The sequence below is a fragment of the Desarmillaria tabescens genome, assembly GCF_030435595.1.
Source record: "Desarmillaria tabescens strain CCBAS 213 chromosome Unknown EV420scaffold_13, whole genome shotgun sequence".
Lineage (NCBI taxonomy): Eukaryota > Fungi > Basidiomycota > Agaricomycetes > Agaricales > Physalacriaceae > Desarmillaria > Desarmillaria tabescens.
Window position 1 is genome coordinate 993,859 of NW_026848312.1, and position 24,266 is coordinate 1,018,124.

Below are 24,266 nucleotides of genomic sequence, written 5' to 3' on the forward strand. Positions count from 1 at the left end.
CGCATACATATTTGCCCTTCATTTGTAGATGAATCCATAACTGATAACGGAATGTTCGAAGCCATTGACTTTCACGGGACGTACCATAATACTCGTGGTATATTATTGGGAATCCTTCCTAGTCCTATTGAAGAAGACATCTGACACCGAATGCTTGAATAATAGTCCAGATATCTCTTAAGGCTGTCTAGTAAAACATGGAAACGATAAGTATGTATTTGAACCATACCTTAACCACAATCTCTCATATCGTGATGGTGGAGGACTTCAAACAATTACATCCCATAGAAAGGACACCATATCCCGCACCGAGTCACATGCAAGAACTCTCTCAGTTATAAATGCAGCCGGTATCAAGCAAGTACCAAGAAATCGTGTTACAGTCCTGAACAGTCTATAGAAAACGTTCCTTAGGTACGTCAAAGTATTTTCTGTCATTTTCACATTCATAGGGGTCTAAATGAAGATTATTAGGCTTACAAGACCATTTTTTCCATTCAATAGAACAGGAGGATCAATCTGATTTTCTTACGAGTTACCCGAATGCGAACTAAGGTTCGTGAACTACATTGCTGAAATGCATAGGATAATTCACATACCTGTGCAGACAACAAGTCTTGCTCGAGAACAATAAGACGTAAGTCATTGTATTATTTGAATGAGGCTGATCATGATGTTCATCTGGAAGTAGCCATTAGAATTCGACTCCTTGTGTTCGCAATGGTCTCATTGGTGTTACTTCTCCTCATGGCCGGGTTCTTATATAGCCGTCATCGATACCGCAAGGTTAGCGATATTGCGTCAAAGGTTCGTTATACGATGTTACCCGTGGGAGATTTAGAGGGAGGAAAGATCAGAAGATGATCGTAGTTGTCGAGGATGTGCCCTTGGCTTAGCTGTATAGTTTTTAAAAAGGCATCTTGACACGGAATTAGTTTTTTTGTTTGTTCTCAGTTCACACAATGGCTACCCAAGATGCGCCTATGATACGGACAACTTATCATATTACAACTAATATTCAGAACGAATAACTTATGCAGTCCATGGCTCTACTTAATATATGAAAACATAGTTACCCCCCAATCTCTATGAACAGCGCAGATTGTCAATATCAGACACTTTCCACTATAGACTTCCTATAAGATCCTAATGAGGTGGTGGAGTCCTCAACATTTTGACCTATGATGATAGTCTCCCGCTTTCTTGCCAAAAATCGACTTAGCACAGAGCTGCGGTCCCTTGTGGAATGGACCACTGTCTGGCTGTTAGAGTTTGAATTTGAACCAGCTGCGACGCGTCCAACAAGGAGCGTAGGCGCGATAACCTACCGTGGAATTGAAGTGTCAGCTGCTCGACCCAAGAAATTAAACATGACAATTCTTCACCTTGACATATGCCATAATGATATCGGCGTAATAGCTAGACTCGAGATTCCTCGCGACCAAGGCCAGGTACACGATCAGCGCCAGTGAGTATATCGCCGAAGATTCGATCACGATCTCGACAATCTTCCCGTATGAACTCACCCCAAACGCCAGACGAACAATCCTGTACACGATTAAGAGTGTACATAGGAGTGTTGTAGCGAGTGTCAGGGAGATATAGATCAATGGCCAGTTGATCTCTGCTGCGAATCCTCCGGTTTCGCCAATATTGTTGGTTGTATTGATGAAAACACTGCGGATTTGCATGGACTTCGCAACTATAATCATTGATCGAAAAGAGCAGAGTGACAACAAGGAAGCACTTACCCGTCCCAGCGACGGCGCAAAGGGCTGGAACAATGATGATGCACCAGCGACGGCCCCAAAACACCCAGCAACGCCATATCTAAGAAAGGTGAGTTTTAACAGATCGCCACAGCTGGAACAGAAGACATACAATAGTGATATCGACGATAACGTGCACATTCCCCCGCCAATACCGCCCACGAGTTGGTACGTTCTCCACCACGGCCCAATAGCTTTGCAGCGCAACAAAGACACTGAAAAAGTTGTCCCCGTTCTGGATAAACGCCCGCCGTTGGTACGTCCAGTCGACGCCGAAGGCAATTGTCGTGAGAAGGTATAGAATCACGACGACTGTAAGCAGGAAAGCATTGCCGGATTTCTTGGGAGAAGAAACTGGACGAGATGCTCAATTAGTGTGTGGGCTAATTGAAGAATACAGACAAACGTGTAGTCCATAAGGTGACTGCTACGATAAAGGTATACAGGCCTACGGTAATATGAGTTTAGGAGAAGGAAGACAGGAAGGAACAATGGATTCACCTTGCAGTAACGATTCCAAGAGCGTACGATTGAAATTCAAGTCAAGATTGTCAAATATGACATTTCTGTCATGTTGAGACAGGTTGGCCGGAGGAGATTCCATGTAATTTGTCGAGCAGGGAGTCGGCAGCCTCTTGATATATGGAGCCTCTGCGGTACATCCCTGATGATCAACAAAAGGATGGGGATCCATGGAATTACCGAGTACGTTTCACCTCGCGCGGTGTTCCTTGTTCCACAACCTATCATGGAAATCGATGCCTAGGCTGTGACGAAATAATTTTGCACTACCTTGTGGCGCCGACTACCTGCGTAAATCTGAGCGCTTCGTTACGAAGTCTTTCATGGAGAACTGTACCTTTCGACCAGGAACAAGGAACAACGCCGTCTGAATCCATCTTGAGGGAAAACCAAACCCAGCGACTCCTTAATACGGTATTATGATGCAACGCGTATCGTATGCATCAGGACCTAGAGACTACCATCAAGCAGATCAGATATTGACAGTGATGCCCCGAGGCCCAACTTAGGGTCCACATAGCCCGCTAGTCAGTAATCGTAATTCTACACCAGCAGTTTGCCTCGTCCAGAAAACCGCAAACAGTGTAGAAGGGACCAAGAATATGCCTTCAAGTTTGATAGTCTGGAATTCATGGAGAAGTTGATCAACGGAACAAGGCGAAACGGACAGGCTGGCTTACACTTTAAATTTTAGATTTCGCAGCATCGCATCTTAACTATTCATCCATAGCTGTGATGCAATGACATCGGCCTTATTGCTATGAAACTGGGCGGTGCCGAAACAAAAAAATTAAATAGCGAGACTTGTCCTTGGATTCGTTCGCCGAGAGCTCCGATAATTAGATGCTGACGAAAGTGAATTGCTGCAGAAGTCGTAAACGGTAAAACGGATATGATTAGCGCCGCTGATATATCGATACTTTGAGGCTGCGAAGAGCCAGTGATGGATCAGTCCAAGGGTGAGCGACACAGCCACCACGTGGGAACCTTGTTTCCATCTTACTCACTGATAATCCGTCCGATGATTGCACAACATCCCCTGACTCTCCTGCATCGTCAGAAAGCACTCCAAGACAAAATCGTGAGCGGGTTTCGTTGCAGAAATGAGGATGGATGATTTTGATGGAGACCCAGATGATATGTATCGACCTTACCCTGTTGGGCGCTCAGTTTCAAGCGAGTTTGACAAGGGATTCCTTCTACATCTAAGGTACAAATAAAGCTCTGATCATTTTCCGTTTTGTACGATTGATATCAGTTCTGGACATTAAGATGATGTCGAACGCTTTCGGACTCAAGTTCCTTACAGGTACGCTTACAAAGTATGAGCTGTTTCATCGCATATCCCGAAGCTCGTATAAAATGGTATCCTTATACTGGCGCCGTCTTTAATAGAGAAATCACCTCTGTGAGGTTGTTGGCTGCACTTGAAGTACGTTATTTACCTTTACAGCAATTTTACGCCATGGTGACAGGCTCTGCATCTAGCCGCAATGGGAAGCTCACAAAGCACGCCAAATTTCTCTTACGCCGGCACGATTCATGTAGGTGCTTCACCTAACGAGTTCGTACTTGCCCTCTTTCTACCTCAGCTACCTTTTCCTAAAAGCCCTGACAGTAAACGTGCATTATTCGACTGGCAAGAAGATCGCAACAGCTGCGCCTCGAGTACAGGTACTCGTTTCGACGTCTTATGGGGCATTACACTGCTACTTCTAGTCGTCGTGATTTTGCGGCAGTGGTATCGGAGTTGGAGGGCTTGTAAGGCCACAGAAGAGGTAGATTTTCTGGTGACAGTCGATTTGGAAAGCCAAAAGAGTACCATCAGCAATACACATGGATGAGGTTGCATATAATATTTTCTACTTTCTTCTTTCCCCCGTAATTCGTATTTCCTCCTCATAAAGTCGCGTTCTGCACGCAGGGATGCTGCTCGGTGCCAGCGTTCTTCCGTGACGAACTTATCGAAAGATGAATCCAACATCACTCATCAATGATTGAAGTTAATCAACAGCCCACTATCAGTCCACCTTAGGGGCATAGCTAAGTTGCGACAGATAAATCTTATGGGCTGTAGAGCAGTAAGTGTGAAAGAGCAGGCATAAGTAATGTAGCAATTCAATCCATCGAACGACGCGTCGATGCCGGCCTTCCAAACTCTTCGAACAGTGCGCGGCGTTGGGCTCGCCCTGAAAAAAAAAATGACGGCAATCGATGACGTTGAAAGCGTAGATTATCGCCCATCGACAATGAGGAAAACAGTGCAAAACTTTTGAGCGTGCCGCGCTTATGACCCGGTGCGGGCCGACGTCCCTTCACTGTGTAACACAGCCATTGACTGGGCGGCCCGATCTTTCAAACTCCAACGAGGCGAACTTGGCTAAGCTTATTGAGAACGTGTGATTTAATTTCATAGAAAAAATCTTTCCTTCGAAACCGACCTCTTCTGGCTATCCGTTTCAATTCTAATCTACCTGTTAGCCTACCGGGCACCTAAGCATCTAAAATGTGAAATCCGAATTATTGGCGGTGGGCGCGCTTTTCCATCAGGTGCCTCGCCGACAGATATTGGTATCTTAGGTGGTAGGTACAAACGAAGGTTCGTCTTGTAGATCGCCTATCATGAAACGGTCAGAAATGAAGAGACTAGGTAGTACCCTTACTTTGTTCCTCTCTTTTCCCTCGTTCTGCCGGCCTAGATTCGCACCTGTCCAACACAATGTCCGGTACCTGTTACCACAACTACTTGCATGTTCAGCCTGGTGTCTTGTATCCGGACATTTATCGCACCCTGCATACATATCCGTTCGAACCTGCTCTGAGTCTGCAGGGTACATATATAAAGGCGCAAGAGAATCGACCTTGTCATTTGTATCACTCGAAGGCGGTATCTCCTAGTCATCATTTGATTCTCTGTCCATCCAGGGTGACAAACGACCTCGGGAATGAAGATATGCATGATCTCCCCCTTGCAAGTTTGGGGTCATGGTTTCAGCCATTATATCACATAACCGAGCGCTCCAAATGACCGATACGGCCCAGAAATTATCACTTATCCGATGTACTGTGTACTGGTGGTTATAAAGGCACAAATGTCTCGCAATTGATATCTTTAATCGTGGATTCCCCTCTCAGCTTGAAAAGCCAAAGAAACTGTGCGTTGTGCATTATCGCTACCATTGATTTCCTTGTGCTAATTATGTTTCAGAAAAGCCTTTGCACGCCTCGTTTCAAAGCCATACAACGAAATGGGAGGCCAGCAAAGCAGAGCATACTCTTACAGTTCGAGCCCGACTCGCTGGGAACATCTTCCTACTAGAGACGAACCAGTGTCCGCCTCATCTTTGGGGTTCGTATCTTCTCTAAATACATTTCACTTAGAGGTGGTGACGGAGTTTCTTTACAGAAGACGAATGATACCCGAATATAATTTAACGTAAGCCCCATGTTTCATGGTTTCTGAGCAGTGAGCTGATATTCGGCTTCCGGTAGACCATGATGTTCTTCCTCCGTTCATTCGGGTTGTTTATCCTCTTATTTATCCTCATTGGTCGGATTCGTCACCGCCAACGTCAGAAACTGGCAGAGGAGTCAAAAGCGAGCGATATGGAAAGAGGAAAGATCGTCTCAATTATTCGCAAGGCTGAGATAGCATAGCTATATTTACTAGGGAAATGATATATGACTCCGAGTTTCGATTTCTGGGAAGAGGTTTAGTTTCAGCGACGCCGATATTAGGCACTTTCCAGCCTATAATCCATTAGACCCGACAAGTTAGCATGACCCATATATGTGCGGCAGTCCGAGCGCAGAGTACTATGAACCGATGTTCAGCTTCCCTGTTCCACGCTTGAATGGAACAAAATACCTACAGATCGTCATCTTTATTTGTGTGTGATCGCTATGACATGATATGGTCGTCATTGGGTTATCATGAGATCGAGTCATTATCATGTCGATCATCTCCTATAGTGTCTCACTCAGCGGTCCCGACGCGTTATGTAAACGAAGCTCGTCCCCTGAGTTCTTCCTTCCCCTCATGCCAAAGTCACCCACGAAATCGCAGTCGAAAACCAAAGCAGCGCCACGGTCCGAGTCTCTTCTCCAACAAGAGACGCGCCTCAAGAAGGAGATCCCTTCTTGGCTGTGGAAGGCTTGCATCCCCATAGCCAGGGATGACAAGACGGATCCAGAGTATCCATACAGCGCCACCTCGTCGTCAGAGAAGAGGAGGATGGCAATACACCGAATGCAGGATCTGGAAGATGCAGAATTCCATCGGCAGTATCCGCCGCGCCCGGAGGCGGAAGAGATGAAAGCGTATTCCGAGCCCATGTCAGAGCCGATGAAGGCACTCAAGGAACTTGTGGACGCCTCCCCAGTTGCGAAGGGAAGATATGAATTCACGGCCGACGAGGAACAATATGTCTACTTCCACCACGACATGTTTTCCGGTTCTAAATCATGGGGTTGGAGATCGGAGTACGAGCAACGAATCAAAGATGCTCTCGACGTAGTCAAAAAGGAGCATGGTCAAAATGAGCTGATGGTTGCTCGCTGGGCCGTCCGGGATAAGGTATGTCCCCCCCCCCTCCTGTTTTGATACCATGTTAACGGCGGCCTACTAGCGTGCCGAGTGCGTTGGGGGAATTACAGGGAACAGCGCCGTTCACTGTTATCAGTGGTCGGATGATTCTGTTAAGTGGCTCGGGGATAACCCATCGATCGAATGCCATGCCCCAAGGAGACTCGTAAAACGCTGAGCACTATATGGGACCTCATGGTGGGATATCGTAGGTGCATCTACAGGGTATTAGAGTTGGTACCAGGGTGTCACCGAGACAACGAAAGCGATAGAAGTAAATCAACACAAAGTTTTCGCGAAGTGCTAGCTTTGACGCTTTCGTCGTGCATGCAATCCTTTGTTCAGGCAAAGATCATGCCTATAAGCGTACATATCCACCTCGTCTATCGCAGCGGCCCGCCCGGGGCTAAATGAAGTGTCATCAACATCTGTGTTTATGGAAGACCAAAGAAACGTATTCAGCATAACATGCAGGTGCTTGACTATGCCCATGCTTCCATATTCGCGGTAGAACGACTAGCAGGGGAACTCCATACCGTGCAGGTCAGGAAGATTCTCCCATCTAGCATCGACTCGGGGACAAGCCAATCGTAGTCTTCGAGCGGTGTCAGGTCTTCGTAGTCCTCTATGCTGATGTGTTTTACCTTGGAGTGGACGATGTATCAAGACATGCAGGGACGCAGGAAAGGCACACTTACAAAATCCCTCCACACGTGAAGCTCAAATGTAGGGTCCAGCATGGCTCCCTCTTGCCTGTTTATTTTGTTAGAACACTTGAAGCATTCGAACTGGCCATCCTCCATGTCGACATCCAGGTCTTCCAGTGGTGGTCGTCGCAGGATCGCTGCCAACGAAGGCGATGAGACCATTGACGACCTCTTGCACACGGTCGTTGATCTCGGAGACGAGTTGTACTCCGTAGCATACGCGCGGATACATTTGCAGTACTTACGTCGATGCCCGTCGTTCCTGGTGCGGTAAACGAACCCCAAGCAGCGGCGGCGGATGAGCGGCTCAATATACATCAGCTTCCTTCCGACAATGCCAGTTCAATGCAAAAAGATCGTGCAGTCCTTGCAAATCAAACGTTCCGAGTGAGCTCGACTCGGGAGGATTTCTCCTCAGTAAAGAGCGTTTAAGTCCTTCCCGAGGGCAAAGTCAACGACTCGTTGCTGGATGGAAGACTGCCACGCCTCGAAGTGAAGGATTAGTACCTCGGTGATAAGACGGAAGTGGCCAGGGGAGTTTCGTCGGGCGGTAGGTGTATGGTCTTTCGGATTGAAGGGAGTTCGAAGAAATTGAACATAGGGGGAAGAGCGTCATCAAAGCCCGAGTCTTGCTCATGCGACGGTAATCGATGGAAACGCCCTTCGTCTTTGAAGAAGGTTGTTGCGTTCTCGAGTTAGGCGGGCGTTCTGTCTCTTCATGTAATTGTCAAATTCTCCCCTGCTATTGGTCCAAACTGGAACAGGATCATGATAAAGGGTACATTGGGCATATGGGAAAGCAGCACGCTTCGATCTGTAAGAGATCGAGTTTAGTTGCCAAGGCTATTCTTGGCGAAGACGTCGATACTAACCACTGCAACCAATTTTGCTCTATATCTGAGGTCCACAAGGTTCTGTCTGATACTGGGGGAAAGATGAGGACAATTTTCGACAATAGCGAAAGGAACTCACGCTTGCAGATAATCTCCTTCTAACGTTTCGGTCTCCGCCCTTGTCCTTATCGGGCTGTGTTCACGGAAGCCAGGAAGAGCTCTAGCATACTAGCAGGGCGCCCATAGCAGTTCGAACGCATTCCGGAACGTGTTCAAGATCAGAAATGGAGAGCCTGCTAAGACGATAGCATCAGTTGTCTTTCGATAACGAAGAAGTCGAGGCTCACTGGAGTGGTGTATGCGCCGTGCATACATGCGTCACGAGATGAAGTTCCAGCGCTTTCGCTGATACCCTATGGCAGAACTAGAGAGGTATTCAGCAAAGAAATGCATAGAAATGAAAAAGGCATACCTGGCAGACCGGGATGAATACTCAAGCAGGCTCGGTTATATCATGAAAAGGTTCCAGGAGCCCACCGATGTTTCTCCGCGCAGAATTCCAGGCTGAGATGAAGGACTTTGACATCAGAATACGCCAGAAAGTCTTCGACAGGCGCACTGAGTATCCGGAAATTCGAGGATCTTTATCGTGCATGAGCTCTTACACAACAATAAAAAGCGAATATATCTACGGACACAGAGCATAATGTCTAGTAGCATATCCACGCCAATGCTCCCTTTACGCTTTTACTAATTTTCGTTGGCCTCCAGTCAGCAGTTCATCTTCCTCGGAGTACACAAGTATTTTAGTCGCGTTGTTCATCCCCGGAGCACTAGTAGATGTGTGGAACTGAGAGCAAGGATGTGATGGAATGGAAGTGAAGGAGTCAACGAACATTTGAAATTCGAAAAACGCGATTTGATCAGATGACTTGGCGCTGTCCCCATCCGGGCCGGCCACACTCCTACTTGGCTTTGACCTACCATCTCTTTCCGAACACGATTCTCAGCTGGATGCTTGGTTTTTACAGCCCGTACGGATGAAGTAATGAAACTCAAAATTATGCTATCCGCATATCTCAACTTTTCTGTCAGTTTGCTAGCATGTCGTGTGTATCTTTTCTCGGCGCGAGTAATCATGCATTCTTGGCCTAATCCTGCCCTACTATCTGCAGTCTCCTCGGACTAACAGATTCTTTATCCCCTAATTATATCACGAAACCCAAACAAACCATACTTTTGTAGGAACTGAGCGCACTCCCATGCGAACTCCAACATCAGAGCCAGCTTTAGCCCTTTTGCGGCAACAGTCCAAACCGACAGCCACGTAAGCGCACCCTTCTCGTTGGTGAACTCATTTAATTGTTGCATGTGACATGTCCAGAAAAAACAAGCGCACCTCCCCTAGGAGCAAGGCTCCGCTATTTGGTCTAAGTTACGCTCTCCTGAGGGTATGATCTACTGAGGTGAGCCGCTATACCAACCACTCCCGCAGGACAATGACAATCAGGTAGAAACATCCTCATCGTTATGTAGATATTGGCAACTGCTATCTGGTGGCATCCAACTGATCTTGCTGCAGTGCAATGGGGGTCGATCTTCATCCAATGATCCCGAAGCATGGTGCGTCCCGGTCCAACCAAGGCTTTCAATAAGTCATCACCAGTTGCAGGTAGAAGCTGTGCAATGATAACAAGGACATCTCATCCAACTGATCACTCAAAAACTTATCCGTGGATACTGCGTATGTCTGCACAACCAACGTGATTAAAGTATTGAAACTTGAGATCTGAGACGTTAGTGACTGAGCTTCCCGATTCTTTCTTCTTCTGCATTTTAGATCTTTCATTGTATTTGTCCAAAGTCAGATATATGAACCAGCGAGCGTGCCTCCTTGGAGTCGTATACTTCCTTTTGAAATGGAGGGACGTGCGCCTGACCTTTCCCAAGATGACATAAACATTATCATCGGCACGCTTGATCTTAATCTGAACACTACGATTCTGCAAGCCTTGTTGCACGGTGAGTTCAATCCCTCCATTTCTCAGATTCTCTTTCAAACCCTCGCCTCGCAGGTCTATATACCGGAATCGTTGCAGTCACTTTATGGACAATGTGTACGTTCATTCTCCTGAATAGACTGGCACCTCTACTAAACTCATAGCTCAGTCTCTTCTCCCAAGCGCTTACACGGCATATTCCTGCGTACAGTCATCATCATCCTTAATGTTCTTGCGACGATAACGTTCGCAATGGGCTGGGCGTTTATACGTCACGCGTTCATTGCGTACGGCGACAATTATATCAAGGTATTCGGGGCGATAGCGGAAGACGGCCTGTGGTGGAGACTGCGCTACTTCGTCTACGGTATTAATGGTGGTGTCAGCACTCTTTTAGTCGATACCACAATTGTAAGTCATATTGTACAGTCTGGTCGATCAAGAACAACTAAATTGTTATAGATATGGCGCTGCTGGGTGCTCTGGGACCGTCAGTGGCGAATTGTTTCGCTGCCGATTGTTTGTACTGTAGCTGGAACAGGTGAGTCTTTCTATTGGCTACAGATATATCTGTCCCTCAGTATCTCAGTCATGAAGGTCATGCAAATACTTAGTGATTTGCCCAATTCTCCCAATGGTTTTAGCGAGGCCGGAGGTTTTTCAGCAAAAATTGACTGGTCGCTGTCCTACATCTTACTGACGCTCGCTACGACGCTCACGTGCACACTTTTAATTGTTTATCGCGTTGTTCGACAAGCTTCAAGGATGAGCGCTTCCCGCAAAATCGTCAAGATGCTGATCGAGTCATCGGCGATCTATTCGCTTTCCTTAATCGTCTATTAGCACTGGTGTCGAAGAACTCAAAATACGGCTACTACGCTGATATTATTGCTGCTTATGTCAGGGTGCGAGAGATTCCATCGCATTTGCTTTTAGCCAAAGATCTAAATCCTTCCAGGCTGTCGCCCCGACCCTTTTAGTTTGTCGTATTTCTGCACATGCTAACGCGAGCTCTCGTCGACAACAGATGGTCACTATGTTGGAGAACCATCCTCCCTTGGTCGGCTGCTTTAGGGAAGAGGGCACCGAAAATAGCCGTCCATACGATGGCCCGAATGATGATCATCAAGCTGTGCCGGGATCGTCGGGCGAGGAAACTGTATGATTTCAGTGTCAGCAGTGCCACCAATAGATCCACTAGAGATGCCGTAGATGGTTTCGTGCCAATCAAGATACCCCGTCAATTCACTAATGTATCGGATAGCCATAACATTACTACACATCGTGTTCTTGATATAATTTATAGTCCATGTATGACTGTTAATTTAGAAGCTTATTTATAATTGCGATTCAAGAGAGCAGAGGATCATGATGGCATGACGGAAACTTACTGATATCTGTACTAATTCACTGTTCAGTGTTTCAGGTCCAGGCGATGAGGGTAATACAAGTGGAATTTCTTCAACAACATACTCTACATTCTCGCCAATGTTAGTCTTCCCACGGAAAGTCTTATGCCATCCTGTTGCATCACACATTCCAATTCCAAGAAGGTATCTTATCCTTTACTCGCTGTCCTCGCTGGGCCAAAGTTAAAGATTCGGATGGACGCATACCCTCTCTGAAGTTGTATCGCTCATTGAGCAAATCTTTTCTCTTGTACCACTGGGTATTTTTTCCGCAGTTTTGCGATTTATTTGTTTAAGTTGGCGTGCGTTCGTTATGGGCCTCGGTCTTTGAAGACGCTTGAGTACGCTAGGATACATTACGCAGCATGCGCATGGATACGTCTGCGGGACGTCGGAGCTGGTCGTTCTGGTCCCAATAATCAATCCTAAGTCGAGGCCAGACTCCAGCATGCAATATAGTCTCGGGGGAAAGGAGCGACTTGATATACACCAGCTCATTCTTCCGACAGCACCGGTTAACGTTCAAGCTTGAAAACGATCCTCCTTTCAACTTTTGGTCTTCTTATCTTCCAGCAATCAAACAAATAAGTAAAGAAACACGACACTAGCGAAACAAGCTCATCGTCTACAAGCGTGTCATAAAGCTTGATATTAACGTGGTCCTGTCCATTCTCGCTACGTCAGGAAAGCAGCGCCTAGAATATGTCCTTATGATCCTGCACCAGACAGGATTCCCTGGAGGGGAATTTTCCACAGCACTCTAGAAAGTGGTTAGCGCACAGCGCAATCTAACTATGATATCGAGCGTATTCAAGAGGCGATCAGGATGAGGATTGATATCGGCACATCAGTCCGGACGCATCCGGGAACGCGTTCAAGGTCAGTGATTCCGCGCATACTAAAACGATGGGATGAGGCTAACTTTCGAAGAGCGATAACCTTGATACCTGCATAATGATTTATGTGCTGTGCATCGATTTGTCATGAGGAGAATTTACCAACCTTTATTGTCCACAGTATGCAGAATCTCCTGTAGTTACAGTGCAAGCCGGTATGCAGAGTCTCCTGTAACTACAGGACGGTGGCGCTGGAGAGATGCGCTCTGCATACCACTCTGCATACCCAAGACACATACTCTGCATACTCCTAGAAAAAAATTACGTATTCGTATATTGCCCTCATGTCCTTTCACCTTGCCGTCATCGTCGCAAACGATGAGGAGACGTCCTCTCGTCGTCCTCCCGATGCCTGCCTAAAAGGGATTGTCCCGTATTATTATCAAATAAAATGAATATAATTGAAATATAGTACAGCATACGAAATGTAGATAAAATGCGGTACAGGCGGGCATGGCGGGACGTAAGCGTCAATAGCATCCATGAAGCCTCATGTAGAGGGAAGCAATGATATTGATGGCGCAGTGATCGTTGCATCAGCAATTTCACAGCTCTATAGGGACTATAGCCAAGGGGGTACCGGAATTCCGGCCCGGAACACCGGGTAGGTAGGTAGGTCCAGCCGGAGGTCACGAAAAAAAAAAAGTTGACCACCATTTTGGGGGTCTAAAAATGGACTTCAAGGGTAAATTTTAGAGAGTACATGATACAATATATGCTACTGAGTGTGCTACTTACCTTAGGGCATCATACCTAGCCATACCAACACTCAGTCAATGCCATTGCAGAGTGGCCCTGCTGACTGGACATGATGACATTATGACATCGCATTAGAGCGCAGCCGTGATTTAGACTTGATAGTGTACAGATTATGTTCAAAACACTTTCAATATTAATATCACGGCAAAATGTTCACTGAATTGAGTCGAAAGATACCCAAATTTAGTATAATGACATCATAAATGTCACATGAAGGTAGGTAGGTCCATCGCCAGTGCATGAAATTATTTAATCGACCCACTGTCTTTTAATTCATTATTAGGACCCCCTTGACTATAGCTGTTATAGAAGGTATAGGCCATTTTCAAACTCTACGCCATCTATACCTCTATACCCAAGGGGGTACCGGAATTCTGGCCCGGCACACCGGGTAGGTAGGTAGGTCCAGCCAGATGTCACGAAAAAAAAAAGTTGACCACCATTTTGGGGGTCTAAAAATGGACTTCAAGGGTAGAATTTAGAGCATACATGATACAATATATGCTACTGAGTGTGCTACTTACCTTAGGGCATCATACCTAGCCATACCAACACTCAGTCAAAGCCATTGCAAAGCGGCCCTGCTAACTGGACATGATGACACTACAACATCCCATTACATGATTTAGACTTGATAGCATACAGATTATGTTCAAAACACTTTCAATATTAATATCATGGCTATTTCAGGCAAAATATTCACTGAATTGAGTTGAAAGATACCCAAATTTAGCATAGTGACATCATAAATGTCACGTGAAGGTAGGTAGGTCCATCGCCGGTGCACGAAATTATTTAATCGACCCACTGTCTTTTAATTCATTATTAGGACCCCCTTGTCTATATCTCCTCTATACCCCAGTAAGTATCTAGGTAGCTCCAAGATGGCAGTGCATCAGTTAATGATACTTGCTTATTATTTCGCTAATCACATGGCTGTTGGTTCAATCCTTGCATGATACATTTTATTTCGTTATATTCACGTATTTACTTCAAGGCTCTGTCAATTCTGCACCAAAGTTTCCTTTGTGGTCTGACCCCTGCTCCGAGTCTGGCTGAGCCTCCTCTATCTCAAGAAACTTCTGCCAACCTTGCCACAACCGCTGGTGTTCGAATTCCGCCAGTGACCATTGCTTCAAATCAGCATCATCAATCCAATCTGCCAACTTTTCAAGCTGTTCCAGTGCCTCTCGAGCCTCCTTCAATCTGGATCACAGTTTCAATGAGTTAATCCCTGCATTGAACGTTGTCCGATAGTTTGCGAGCTCATTGAAGATAGCTGTGGTAGCGTTCGACATATCGATCTCCAGGGTCATGAAGTCCCAAGTGGTCGGGCCATTGTACCGGCTGTCCAACTCGGAATCTCTGATTTGTCTGTTGCCAGGTGATGCTTGCACATATTGGTAAATTGTTGGATTGTTGAATGCTCTTTTCTTGGGGAGGTTCTCCGGTCTGAGAGCCCTGAAGTTTTGCAAAGTCACAAAGTAAATACCTTGGCTTGACACAAATGGCAGAGAAAGCACGTACAACTTCCCTTGGCTTCGACTCTGAATTGCAGCATGCATTGCATGCCAGTGGCGCCGTTTCATAAGTGGAGCTAGCTTACGGCCAGGTGTAGCCAGAGCATCAAAGAGGAACTTTCGTGGGACATCTGAGTCGGGCATGATCAGGATAATGCAAGGAGCACTTATGCTTTCTTTGGGTAGAGCCATAAAAATTATATTATTCAATCAACTACGGAAAATAACATTTAAAAAACGATTTCATGCATATGATGGTCTGCATAACAGTTAACATAAAAGGCTTGAAAGCAGTCCAACGAACAGGAATAATGGAATTTATGTGGCAATGCTTGACTGCCGAAGATGGGAAGAAGATGAGTACCTCGAAGGAGAGTATCTACATGAATCACACTAAGAACAGGAGTGCGCCTGGCAGTGCCACGAAAGTGAGGCCGAACAATCCACATCCCAGTCTTGGGATCTGGTAGGCGCCCGTAAGTGTTAAACCAGTGCACCAGGGCACATGGAAACTCTTTGCCATCATGCCGAAATGAGAAGAATAGCAGCACTCGCACCGCATTCATTCCATGGAATCCTGATTTTTCTTGATCAATGACAGCCAGTGCACAGTCGTACCAGGCATAACCATGCCAGGATGGGGTTGCACATATGCGTTCACGGCGCATACCCCGTACACCAGATATATCACTTGGTGAATAGAATGTCGCTGTGGCAGAGTGAAAAACCCGGACAGGACCATCAATGATAGGATAACCAGTGTCATCACTGTAATTGTGATTGTCGGGTCTTCCCAGATTTAACTGCTCACGTAGAAACATTTGGGTAAGCGCTGGAAGGTCGGGATGCCCAATATACTGACCCAGATCAGCGATGTCTCTGGGATATCCATGCTCTAATGAAAGGTGAGATAAGTATCAGCTTTCCAGTTGAGAAACAAAGAGCATACCTGGCGTTTTTGCCAGTGTAACCTCTCCCATGGTCCTCTCCCCATCCACGGCACCCTCATCTTCCATTCCAATGTCAAAAGGATCTGCGGGTGGAGCCCGTAATGGCTCAACTAAACCGCATTGAGTCAGATCGGTTCGAAGAGCAGCCAGCTTGTCAAGGTGCTGGTTAGTCAGTAGCATTTGGCTCAGTGCGTTATAGTGATTGGATCTTCGCCAGGGCTTCTTGACAGCTGTGATATGCCGAGATTCTGTGATAGATGAACAAAGTCCATTTGGGGCACCAAATTCCATAATATGACTGGGATAATGGACAATGGCATGTTGGCGAGGATGGGAGAAGTCATCGCACACACCCGAGAGTTTGAAGGCCTCACAGAAGTGATGGAAGCGCTGGATTGTCTCTCTGACCTGGATTAGAGTGCTTTCATCGAAGTCAGAGCGCCGAACTAGATAGCAAAAGTCCATGAAGGCGGAAAGAGCCTTCATGATTGCTTCTGGAAGATACTCGGCAACAGCAGCAAGGTACACCTAGCAGATACAATATGTGCATGAGCATAACATGTTACAATATGAATAGCCCTTACCTTCATAAGAGCTTTGGAGTTGTCACCAGTCCATTGCTTAAAGCGTCGCCCCTGGGGAAATCTTCAAAGGCCCAGAAAAGGCGGCATTGCAGCAATTCTGAATATTGGCCATGAGTAGACCAGCAACCAATCAAGGAGATAACCCACCGTCAGTCTATATCATCCATTATTTCATTGGCACGACTCTTGCCTTCTTTGAGGACTAAGTACTCATGCACCCATTCAACTAGATGATCTTTGAATGAACCCTTTATAATCTGGTGCAACAAATCTGACGAGATCATCTCGTGGATGTCCGCATGTGGGAAATTAAAGGTAAATGGCTAATTTGGCATTAACATACTTTTGTGCATGAATGAGTTGGACTTGTCACATACCAAGATATCCTCATTGATACCGTAATTATCCCAAAGTATGTCCCCGTCATTGGCAAAGGCTTCCAAGAGGACTTCGGTAAGTTTTCATGACCAACGATCTCCCAGAGCATCCAGATTGGCAGCTGGTGATGTGCATCTACCAGTTTTCTCAGTATCTGAATGGCTGTTATATGCATGAGAAACACTTACTTCACACACCAGCCTTGGACAATTCCTGCCAAGAGGACTTGCTCAGGATAATCAGCAATATATGGTCCCAGGTCATAGATCACGCAGCGATAGTGACTGTCGAGACATCGTCGTACCACCGGGGTTGTCATTGCAGGAATGAGAGAGGAAAGAATAGCTGTTAGAGATTCATGGTACAGCTTCTTCTTGAAGAGTCTGAATGCAACATCGCGGTCATATTTTCGATCCGCTGAAAGTACCAATGCACCCATCAGCCCATTGTGACTCCTCATAAACAAGAATCACTTACATTTAGGGATGGCGAGAAAGGCTATGGGTACAACACCATTATGGTGCCCTCAACGTGCAGAATTGTGAAGATTTCCGATAGACAAATAAACAGGATAGTATTCCACATTCCCCATAGCTACTGACACTGTTGTCTTGTCACTGCCGAGGATCACGCTTACATACATAGCACCTTCGGTACCACTGTTTGCTTCGTAAATCTGGGTCTGAATCACAATTAGCTCCTGGACAGTAAATCCATAATATTTTACAGACCGCATGGTGCCAGGCGTAATTGCCCGACATAAAATCACTCCATCTATGCTGACCATGCACATCGACATCAACATAGGGTGTGGTATCAAATTCCTTCTTGAAGTCACGATTAGCGAGGATATTGCTGATGACAACATCCGGGTCTTGAAACCAGATTTGATAGGACCTCTTCTGCCATTCAGGTGCATCTCGGCCCAGATTTTCCGGAACAACCATCTCAAAACATTTCCAAGGGGCACTTCCTACACGTATCTCGTCAATCGCCTGGTAGAGAGCCTGGTGGCTATCAAATGGTGCATCATCTCCATGCCGGTGCATATCCAGAGACCACAAATCCAGAAGCTCATTGATGTCTGACTGTGACATCTCAACTTTGCGAAAAAGAAAATCGGCCAGATGGAATTGGACCTCTCTGTTGAAAGGTGCCCAGACATTCACAATAGGTGGGTCCATAGGAGGTGGCGTGTCTGGAGGCAAGTAGTGACCATCTCGGTCTGTTTTTTGCCCTAAAATGGATGTCAATATATACTCATGCTAGTTTAGTACTGAGTTGGTGGCTCACCGGTAAGATATGGATGCAGAGCTCGGCGCTGTGTCTCAGGAATAGGTATTGATGAGCGGGGCAATTGACTTGGAGAGTGAAAGGGTTGAGGATCATTGTTGTCACAGTCGAAGGCAGTGTTGTCATGTGGATAGTCTGAGATCTCACTCTCTGACAGATCCCTGGGACTTGGAGAGACACTGCGGTTGACTGGAGCTGGATGAGACTGGTGACAAGAGTTGACATGCCGAGTTAAATCTCCTGCACACTTGAAGACCCGATTACAGGTTTTCCAAGGACAATGATGTCGGGGCATGCTACAAATTGAGGATGACTTAGGGGATAAACAAGGAGTAAGGAAAAGGTGGAAAAGTCCTGATCGAGCTTACCCAATTTTTTTCCTCTCGGAACATTACCACTGCAGGAACTCCTCTTCTCACTCTTTCATGACCTCAGACACTCGCATCGCCACGCATGGCAAGGCAGTTACAGTCCCTGCAGAATGGATTCCCCATACTCGTGCAGAGATTTCTGAAAGTCAGCGGAAACACACAGAGGAAAAGGATCATCAGTGGGAGGTCAACATGCAGAAGAAGCAAGCGAAAAAGGAGAAACAGCAACGAGCCAAGAAGAATGTTGCAGCACAGGAGGATGCCAATGCCCGCGAGGATAAGGAAATCCAGTCTATGCATCCTGATCTTGACATGATAAGAAAAGGCTTACCTGCTTCGTTTCAGGCCCGTACAACCAAACCCTCCAGAAAGCGGATACAGCCAGTCGATATCCCCTCTCGGGCAGTAACACCTGTCATTTTATCACCCACTGACGGGTTCACAGTTCAAACACCTGATGCTGGTTTGGACTCATCGGATGAACTCCCTCCTATATCTTCCATAGCGACATCAGAATCAGAGGGGATAAGCGATGACAGGATGGACTTGGACCTCACCTCTGGGAACGAATTGCCTCCTACAGGCACGGAGATGGTCATAGATGAGAGTGAGTCAGATGGAGAGTATGTTGAACATAGCGCAGGCATGGACAGCGATGCTGGCTCAGAGGATGAGCAGGATGAAGCTGCTTTATACCAGGAGTTTCTTGCTGCATGCCAAAGGGACAAGGCTGGAGCTAGACAGCTCAAGAAAGCATCGTCGAATTCTGGTATCACCCCAATAGTCGCTCCAATGAAAAGACAAGCTAAAGTCAAGGTAAGTGTATTTCCATGTTGAAATACGATATTTATCTTACACTGTGAAGACTGTGGACAGTAAGCTGGAAGTATGAGCAGCCATTGCAGGTCTCCGCACAGTAGCACCAACGTCGACAATTGCTGTGCCAGCCATCGCAAAAAAATGTTGCAATCAGCTCACTGATCCTGAAATAGTGTAAGTTTGTACTGATCATGGGGTCAAAGATAACTCACTGTGATGTAACCCACCTCCAGGCCAGCAAAGCGATCAAAGTCAGATAGCATCGGAGGACTCATCACCAACTGGGAAAAGATGTACCAACAGAGTGCACCTACAGCTTCCATGACATCATTGGCTTCATCAGCTCAAGGAGTCGAGACAGAGGATAACTGTGATGATCCACCTGGTGAGTTTGACCATGATGAGGACGTGGAGGCTGTCAAGGAAGTGAGAAAGGCGAAGGACCCATCCAAGACTCAGAACCATAATGATCGCGTTGTAGCTGCAGGAAAGGGTTCCAAAGTCAACAAAGTATGTTGTATATCAAGCACCATCCACATTCTGACTCTGCGTTGCTAGAAATCGGTCACCATAAAGCTTGAGCTGGCAAACGTGAATGAGATTGATGGCAAGGAGCATGAGAAAGCCAAGACACGAAAGTCCGCATGGAAGTTCGAAGATCTTCCCCTTCCTTCCACAGCAGACATCAAACTGTTCAAGGCCAATGTTATCGTTCCAATACTCGATTGGGCAGCAACACTTGAGGATCAGTTCAGTGCAAACAGCCACTCCGATTTGAAACCCACCGTCGTTCTGTTATGGACTAACACCTTTGGTCACCTTCCCAAGTATCTCAACGAGGTGAAGAAGGACCTTCGAGCTGACCATCCCACAATTATGGGAGTCGTATGTGTATATCTTGTTTATGTTCTCATGACTAACGGCTCCGCACTGGCAGGTTCAAATTCAAATTCAAACGCATCGCAGTGAACTGGGGAAAGCAGCAATGGCAGCGATATCTAGGAATTGGAGACATCCAGATCTCAGGGAATGCAAAACAGCTGAACAGCGGGCAGAGTGGGTTCAGCATGCATCCAAGAATAAATGGTTTGTGTATGATAAGCCTGAAAACATGGTGAGTGGTCGCATATCTGTCTCGTCAATGAGAACTGACTCATTTGAACTTTCAGGCTGCAGAAGGGCATGGCACGTATCTGGGACGACTCCTCATTCAGACGATGGCCTACCATATCCATCGTACTATCTCGACACCCACGACTTTTGGTCCTCTGGCTGGGGCTCTGGCTCTTGCAGCGGCAGCCGTGCATCCTGTTTTCCTTCTTACTGACTGTAACAGTGATAGTCTATTGATTACAGATTAAACGTGCACTTCAGGTATGGAAGAAAGGCATCAACACTCTCGCTGGCAAGCAGTCCAAGAATTCGCCGGATAGCTTTGGTGAAGATCCTTGGGCGACAGTCGTGAGGCAACACTACAAAAACACGAGCGTGTTGTCAAAGGATAAGTGGAATGAGATTTACCTTCGGTGCTGGGAATTCAGCGCTGGTGGCAAGGCTGACGATGGTGAGAATTCAGAAAACGAAGCAGATGATGAGAGTGACGATGTAGATCTCTCAGACTGAAGGCAAGTACATCCCCTGACATGGCAACTGGCAGATGTGTCACTGAATCCTGTTCAGCATCTTCTCACTGGCGAGCCATGGCTCAGGCTTGCAGGCTGTAGTTAGTAGTTTGACGTGGCTGTAACGGGGATAGTATTCTGGGAACGAGACAGGATTTATCTGGACATATGTGTATCAGCACTGTCGATCTAGAATCTAGTCACTATACCAATACAACGATGCCTTTTCACCTGTTTACCCAAGGAACAACGATATTCAAAGCAATAAATCACGATGAGACCACTGCATATCCCTATGTATAGCATGTATAGAGGGTGTATAGCCCTATGAAATGTGGTATAGAGACCATGCATGTGCCTTATAGCCCTATATCAGGTTATAGGGTATAGCAAGGCATAGGATCAATAGCTCTATGGTCCCTATACGGGTTGCAAGATTGCTGATGTGCATTATTATGGGGGTGATGTGAGCGGGAAAAGGTGGGTGTTGAGGGAGCCGGTAGATGACAACCATGGCATTGAGGGGGTAAACGGAGCTATGATGCATGTTACCTGGTCGAAATAATGAGGGATGCATGAGTTTGAGGTGGGTGGGTGAGCTGGGCAGCGTACAGGAGGCTGATGTTGGATGGGATGCAGCAGGCAGCAGCGGGGGTATCCGTGATCGCGTAGCCATGAATGTGGGTTCATTCACAACACCTTTGAGCCCTCATTTACATAATGCCTCAAATAACACAGTCATCATCAGTGTCATTCACCGTCAGCATCCCGACCCTGCTCTCACCCTCCTGCCTGTACCCTCTCACTTTCTTTCCCATCCCTAGCACACCCCTGCTTCCACTCCATCCCTAGCCTGCTATTGGCATGGTCATACCCTATACTCAAGTCCTCCCTACCCCTCACACCTCACTGTCGTCGTCATCATCATCGTCCTGGTCATCGTGATGGTTAGCTTTGCCATATGCCTTCCTGGTGGCAGATGGAGGCAGATCTTGAGCTATCGAGTGATTGAGGCATCGTTAATGCATCTGGAAGCCGTGGTGAATGGCGATTGGCCCTGATTTCGATGTGGGAGATGCTAGGTGGGTTGCAATGACAACAGGACAGGACTTAATGGTGGCGGCAAGAATTGGCGTGCACTGTAGTAAAAGGGCGATGGCAGTAGTGCAATTCTCCATCATTTTGAAGGGGCAAGTTATGCTGCCTTGCAGGAGGGCTTACACGCAGGCGAGTGGGACTTGATGCACGATATCCAGGCCATCCAGGGGCCACCAGATGGATCAAAAGTACCTATAAAACCTATATTAGCATTAAAAGTAATGAAATATACCTTTATTTCCATTCAAATGAGCAGTGGGGGGCAGGCAGGCGACTACGCCATGAAAAGGTGAGATGAAAAAAGGAGGCATACAGCCACTTGATTAGTATCCGGTAAACTGGACTAGAGCGATTGAACAAGCAGAATGGATGCTCGGGATGCATCCTCTGCTCGAATCCTTTACTCCGAAGCCCAGAAATCTGACAGAATATACTATATAAATGCTCTAGTATACATTTGTGTACTTTTTATAGTATATAATCTATCCCAACCTTGATTTATCTCCTATTTATGGTGAATATCATGCATTTTAGGACATTTCAAGGATGCACCATTTGTACACAGGTATGTGCAACCATTCCAAGGGTAAGAATGATTGAAAATAAAATTTTATGTATTACATTATCCAAAGCAAGTGTCCGATTCATGGTGATCTGCCTTTATGTGCGTTGTAATTGCATTTCTCATTGAAGTGAACTCATAAAAGAACATTACATGCACAATCTCACCTGGTGCAATTTCATCTGACCGAGGTATATTTCTGCCAGGGCAGATATACACTGTGACACATATCACTCCAAATAAGTACAGACCATGCATCTCTGGGTAATATACTTCAATTTAAGCATGTACTGTGAGGTATGCCTTTTACACATGTCTCTGGCATACTTCTGAGATCATAATTCATGTCTACATTAGCACACCATTGGCACAGGACAGAAAACATGCAAAGAGAAGATGCATAGAACATTAAAGAAGCTAATAGACATTTTGAAGTATATTTCCAAGCACTGAGAGAATTTTGGGACTGTACAATCTCGACCTATTTGCTTACTGTGAGTGGGTTAGGGTGTTTCAGAAAACTCCGGAAAATGTCAGGATACTTCTTGTCCTTAGTATCCATACATTATATGATATAAACAAGATAGAGCAATCATATACTGCTTCTTTTGTCATATTTTAATTGAATAAGTGTAATATACTGTCTACTATCCCAAAATTCGCCCACTTTTGCAATTTCCAAACTGTATACCAAATCGGGAATGGTATACTCCCATGGTCTGTGCATCCAAGCCATGCCAATGCGCATTCAGTCAAATATATGGTAAGGGTAGGTGTAGAAGCAGTTTGGAAGCAGTACTAGTAAGTATATCAAATAATATTTTCTGAGCCCGCTCTTTTGTGGCCCCCTGGCAATGAGTAGAAGGGTGGAAAATTCAATGCCCCAGTTGCCACCCAGTATCAGCCAGTATCAATTAAATATCATGTGAGCGCCAAAAAAATGTCAATAATTAATCGTTGGCGATTATTCCCAGTGTTTTTGGGGCTGTGGGCAGAGGGGCGGAGGGTTGGGGAGGGTATTGTGGCATAATAAGGATGTGGGAAAATTACAGGACCCTGAGTATGCAGAGCGTTGTGTGCAGCTCTTCCGACTCTGCATACTCCATTCGCCTGTAGTTACAGGAAACTCTGCATAATATGGACGGTATAGCCTCAATTTACCGTGTTTAGCTCATGCCCTATAGCAGAGCTTCGCAGATGGTAAGAAAAGGCATACAAATGAAACTGACACAAGTGACAGACCGGGACAAAGACAAAATCGGCCTAAGTGGGCTTATCTGGGCCAAAAATGGGCTCAAAGAACCCTCCAAGCTTTCTCTTCCCCGAATTTTAGGAAGAAATAAAAGACTTGAACATCAAAAGGTGCCGGAAACGCCTTCGAGGCGCTACAGCTGCAATATGCCCTGAGGGCCCAAGGGTGCAAATATCTATGACATACATGAGCCCATTTATGAAGGGAAAGGCACAGATATTGACATACGGAAATTATAATGTTCAGTAGCATATCTGCACAGTGCGAAAGTTGCCGGTGGCAAGCCAGTGGATACTTTAAGCACTTCTTGACATAGCGATTATTGTTCACATCCAGT

The 24,266-nt window shown here is 46.1% G+C and overlaps 5 protein-coding genes across 5 annotated transcripts; 3 read left to right on the forward strand and 2 right to left on the reverse strand.

Moving 5' to 3' along the window:
- Positions 1 to 977: 977 nt before the first annotated feature.
- On the reverse strand, positions 978 to 2,463 carry EV420DRAFT_1673457 (uncharacterized protein; the record flags this gene model as incomplete). Its single annotated transcript, XM_060479114.1, has 6 exons — positions 978 to 1,324; positions 1,386 to 1,702; positions 1,752 to 1,830; positions 1,882 to 2,123; positions 2,176 to 2,217; positions 2,271 to 2,463. 6 exons carry the CDS (start codon positions 2,461 to 2,463, stop codon positions 1,112 to 1,114), a joined length of 1,086 nt encoding a protein of 361 aa, XP_060332388.1. The 3' UTR covers positions 978 to 1,111.
- A 791-nt stretch (positions 2,464 to 3,254) lies between these two features.
- On the forward strand, positions 3,255 to 4,135 carry EV420DRAFT_1747180 (uncharacterized protein; the record flags this gene model as incomplete). Its single annotated transcript, XM_060480191.1, has 5 exons — positions 3,255 to 3,372; positions 3,426 to 3,723; positions 3,745 to 3,835; positions 3,910 to 3,965; positions 4,031 to 4,135. The coding sequence occupies exons 2-5, from the start codon at positions 3,616 to 3,618 to the stop codon at positions 4,133 to 4,135; spliced, it is 360 nt and encodes a 119-aa protein (XP_060332389.1). The 5' UTR covers positions 3,255 to 3,372; positions 3,426 to 3,615.
- A 2,108-nt stretch (positions 4,136 to 6,243) lies between these two features.
- On the forward strand, positions 6,244 to 7,054 carry EV420DRAFT_1478780 (uncharacterized protein; the record flags this gene model as incomplete). The annotated part of the gene is made up of 2 exons (XM_060469535.1): positions 6,244 to 6,867; positions 6,920 to 7,054. The coding sequence occupies 2 exons, from the start codon at positions 6,244 to 6,246 to the stop codon at positions 7,052 to 7,054; spliced, it is 759 nt and encodes a 252-aa protein (XP_060332390.1).
- Positions 7,055 to 10,335: 3,281 nt separating this feature from the next.
- Positions 10,336 to 11,259, forward strand: EV420DRAFT_1641606 (uncharacterized protein; the record flags this gene model as incomplete). Its single annotated transcript, XM_060477261.1, has 5 exons — positions 10,336 to 10,438; positions 10,492 to 10,533; positions 10,586 to 10,827; positions 10,879 to 10,957; positions 11,006 to 11,259. 5 exons carry the CDS (start codon positions 10,336 to 10,338, stop codon positions 11,257 to 11,259), a joined length of 720 nt encoding a protein of 239 aa, XP_060332391.1.
- A 3,971-nt stretch (positions 11,260 to 15,230) lies between these two features.
- On the reverse strand, positions 15,231 to 19,175 carry EV420DRAFT_1620047 (uncharacterized protein; the record flags this gene model as incomplete). The annotated part of the gene is made up of 12 exons (XM_060475534.1): positions 15,231 to 15,895; positions 15,950 to 16,478; positions 16,535 to 16,595; positions 16,745 to 16,857; positions 16,912 to 16,982; positions 17,007 to 17,047; positions 17,101 to 17,329; positions 17,390 to 17,437; positions 17,531 to 17,594; positions 17,644 to 18,149; positions 18,533 to 18,559; positions 19,031 to 19,175. 12 exons carry the CDS (start codon positions 19,173 to 19,175, stop codon positions 15,231 to 15,233), a joined length of 2,499 nt encoding a protein of 832 aa, XP_060332392.1.
- Between the last annotated feature and the right edge of the window lie 5,091 nt (positions 19,176 to 24,266).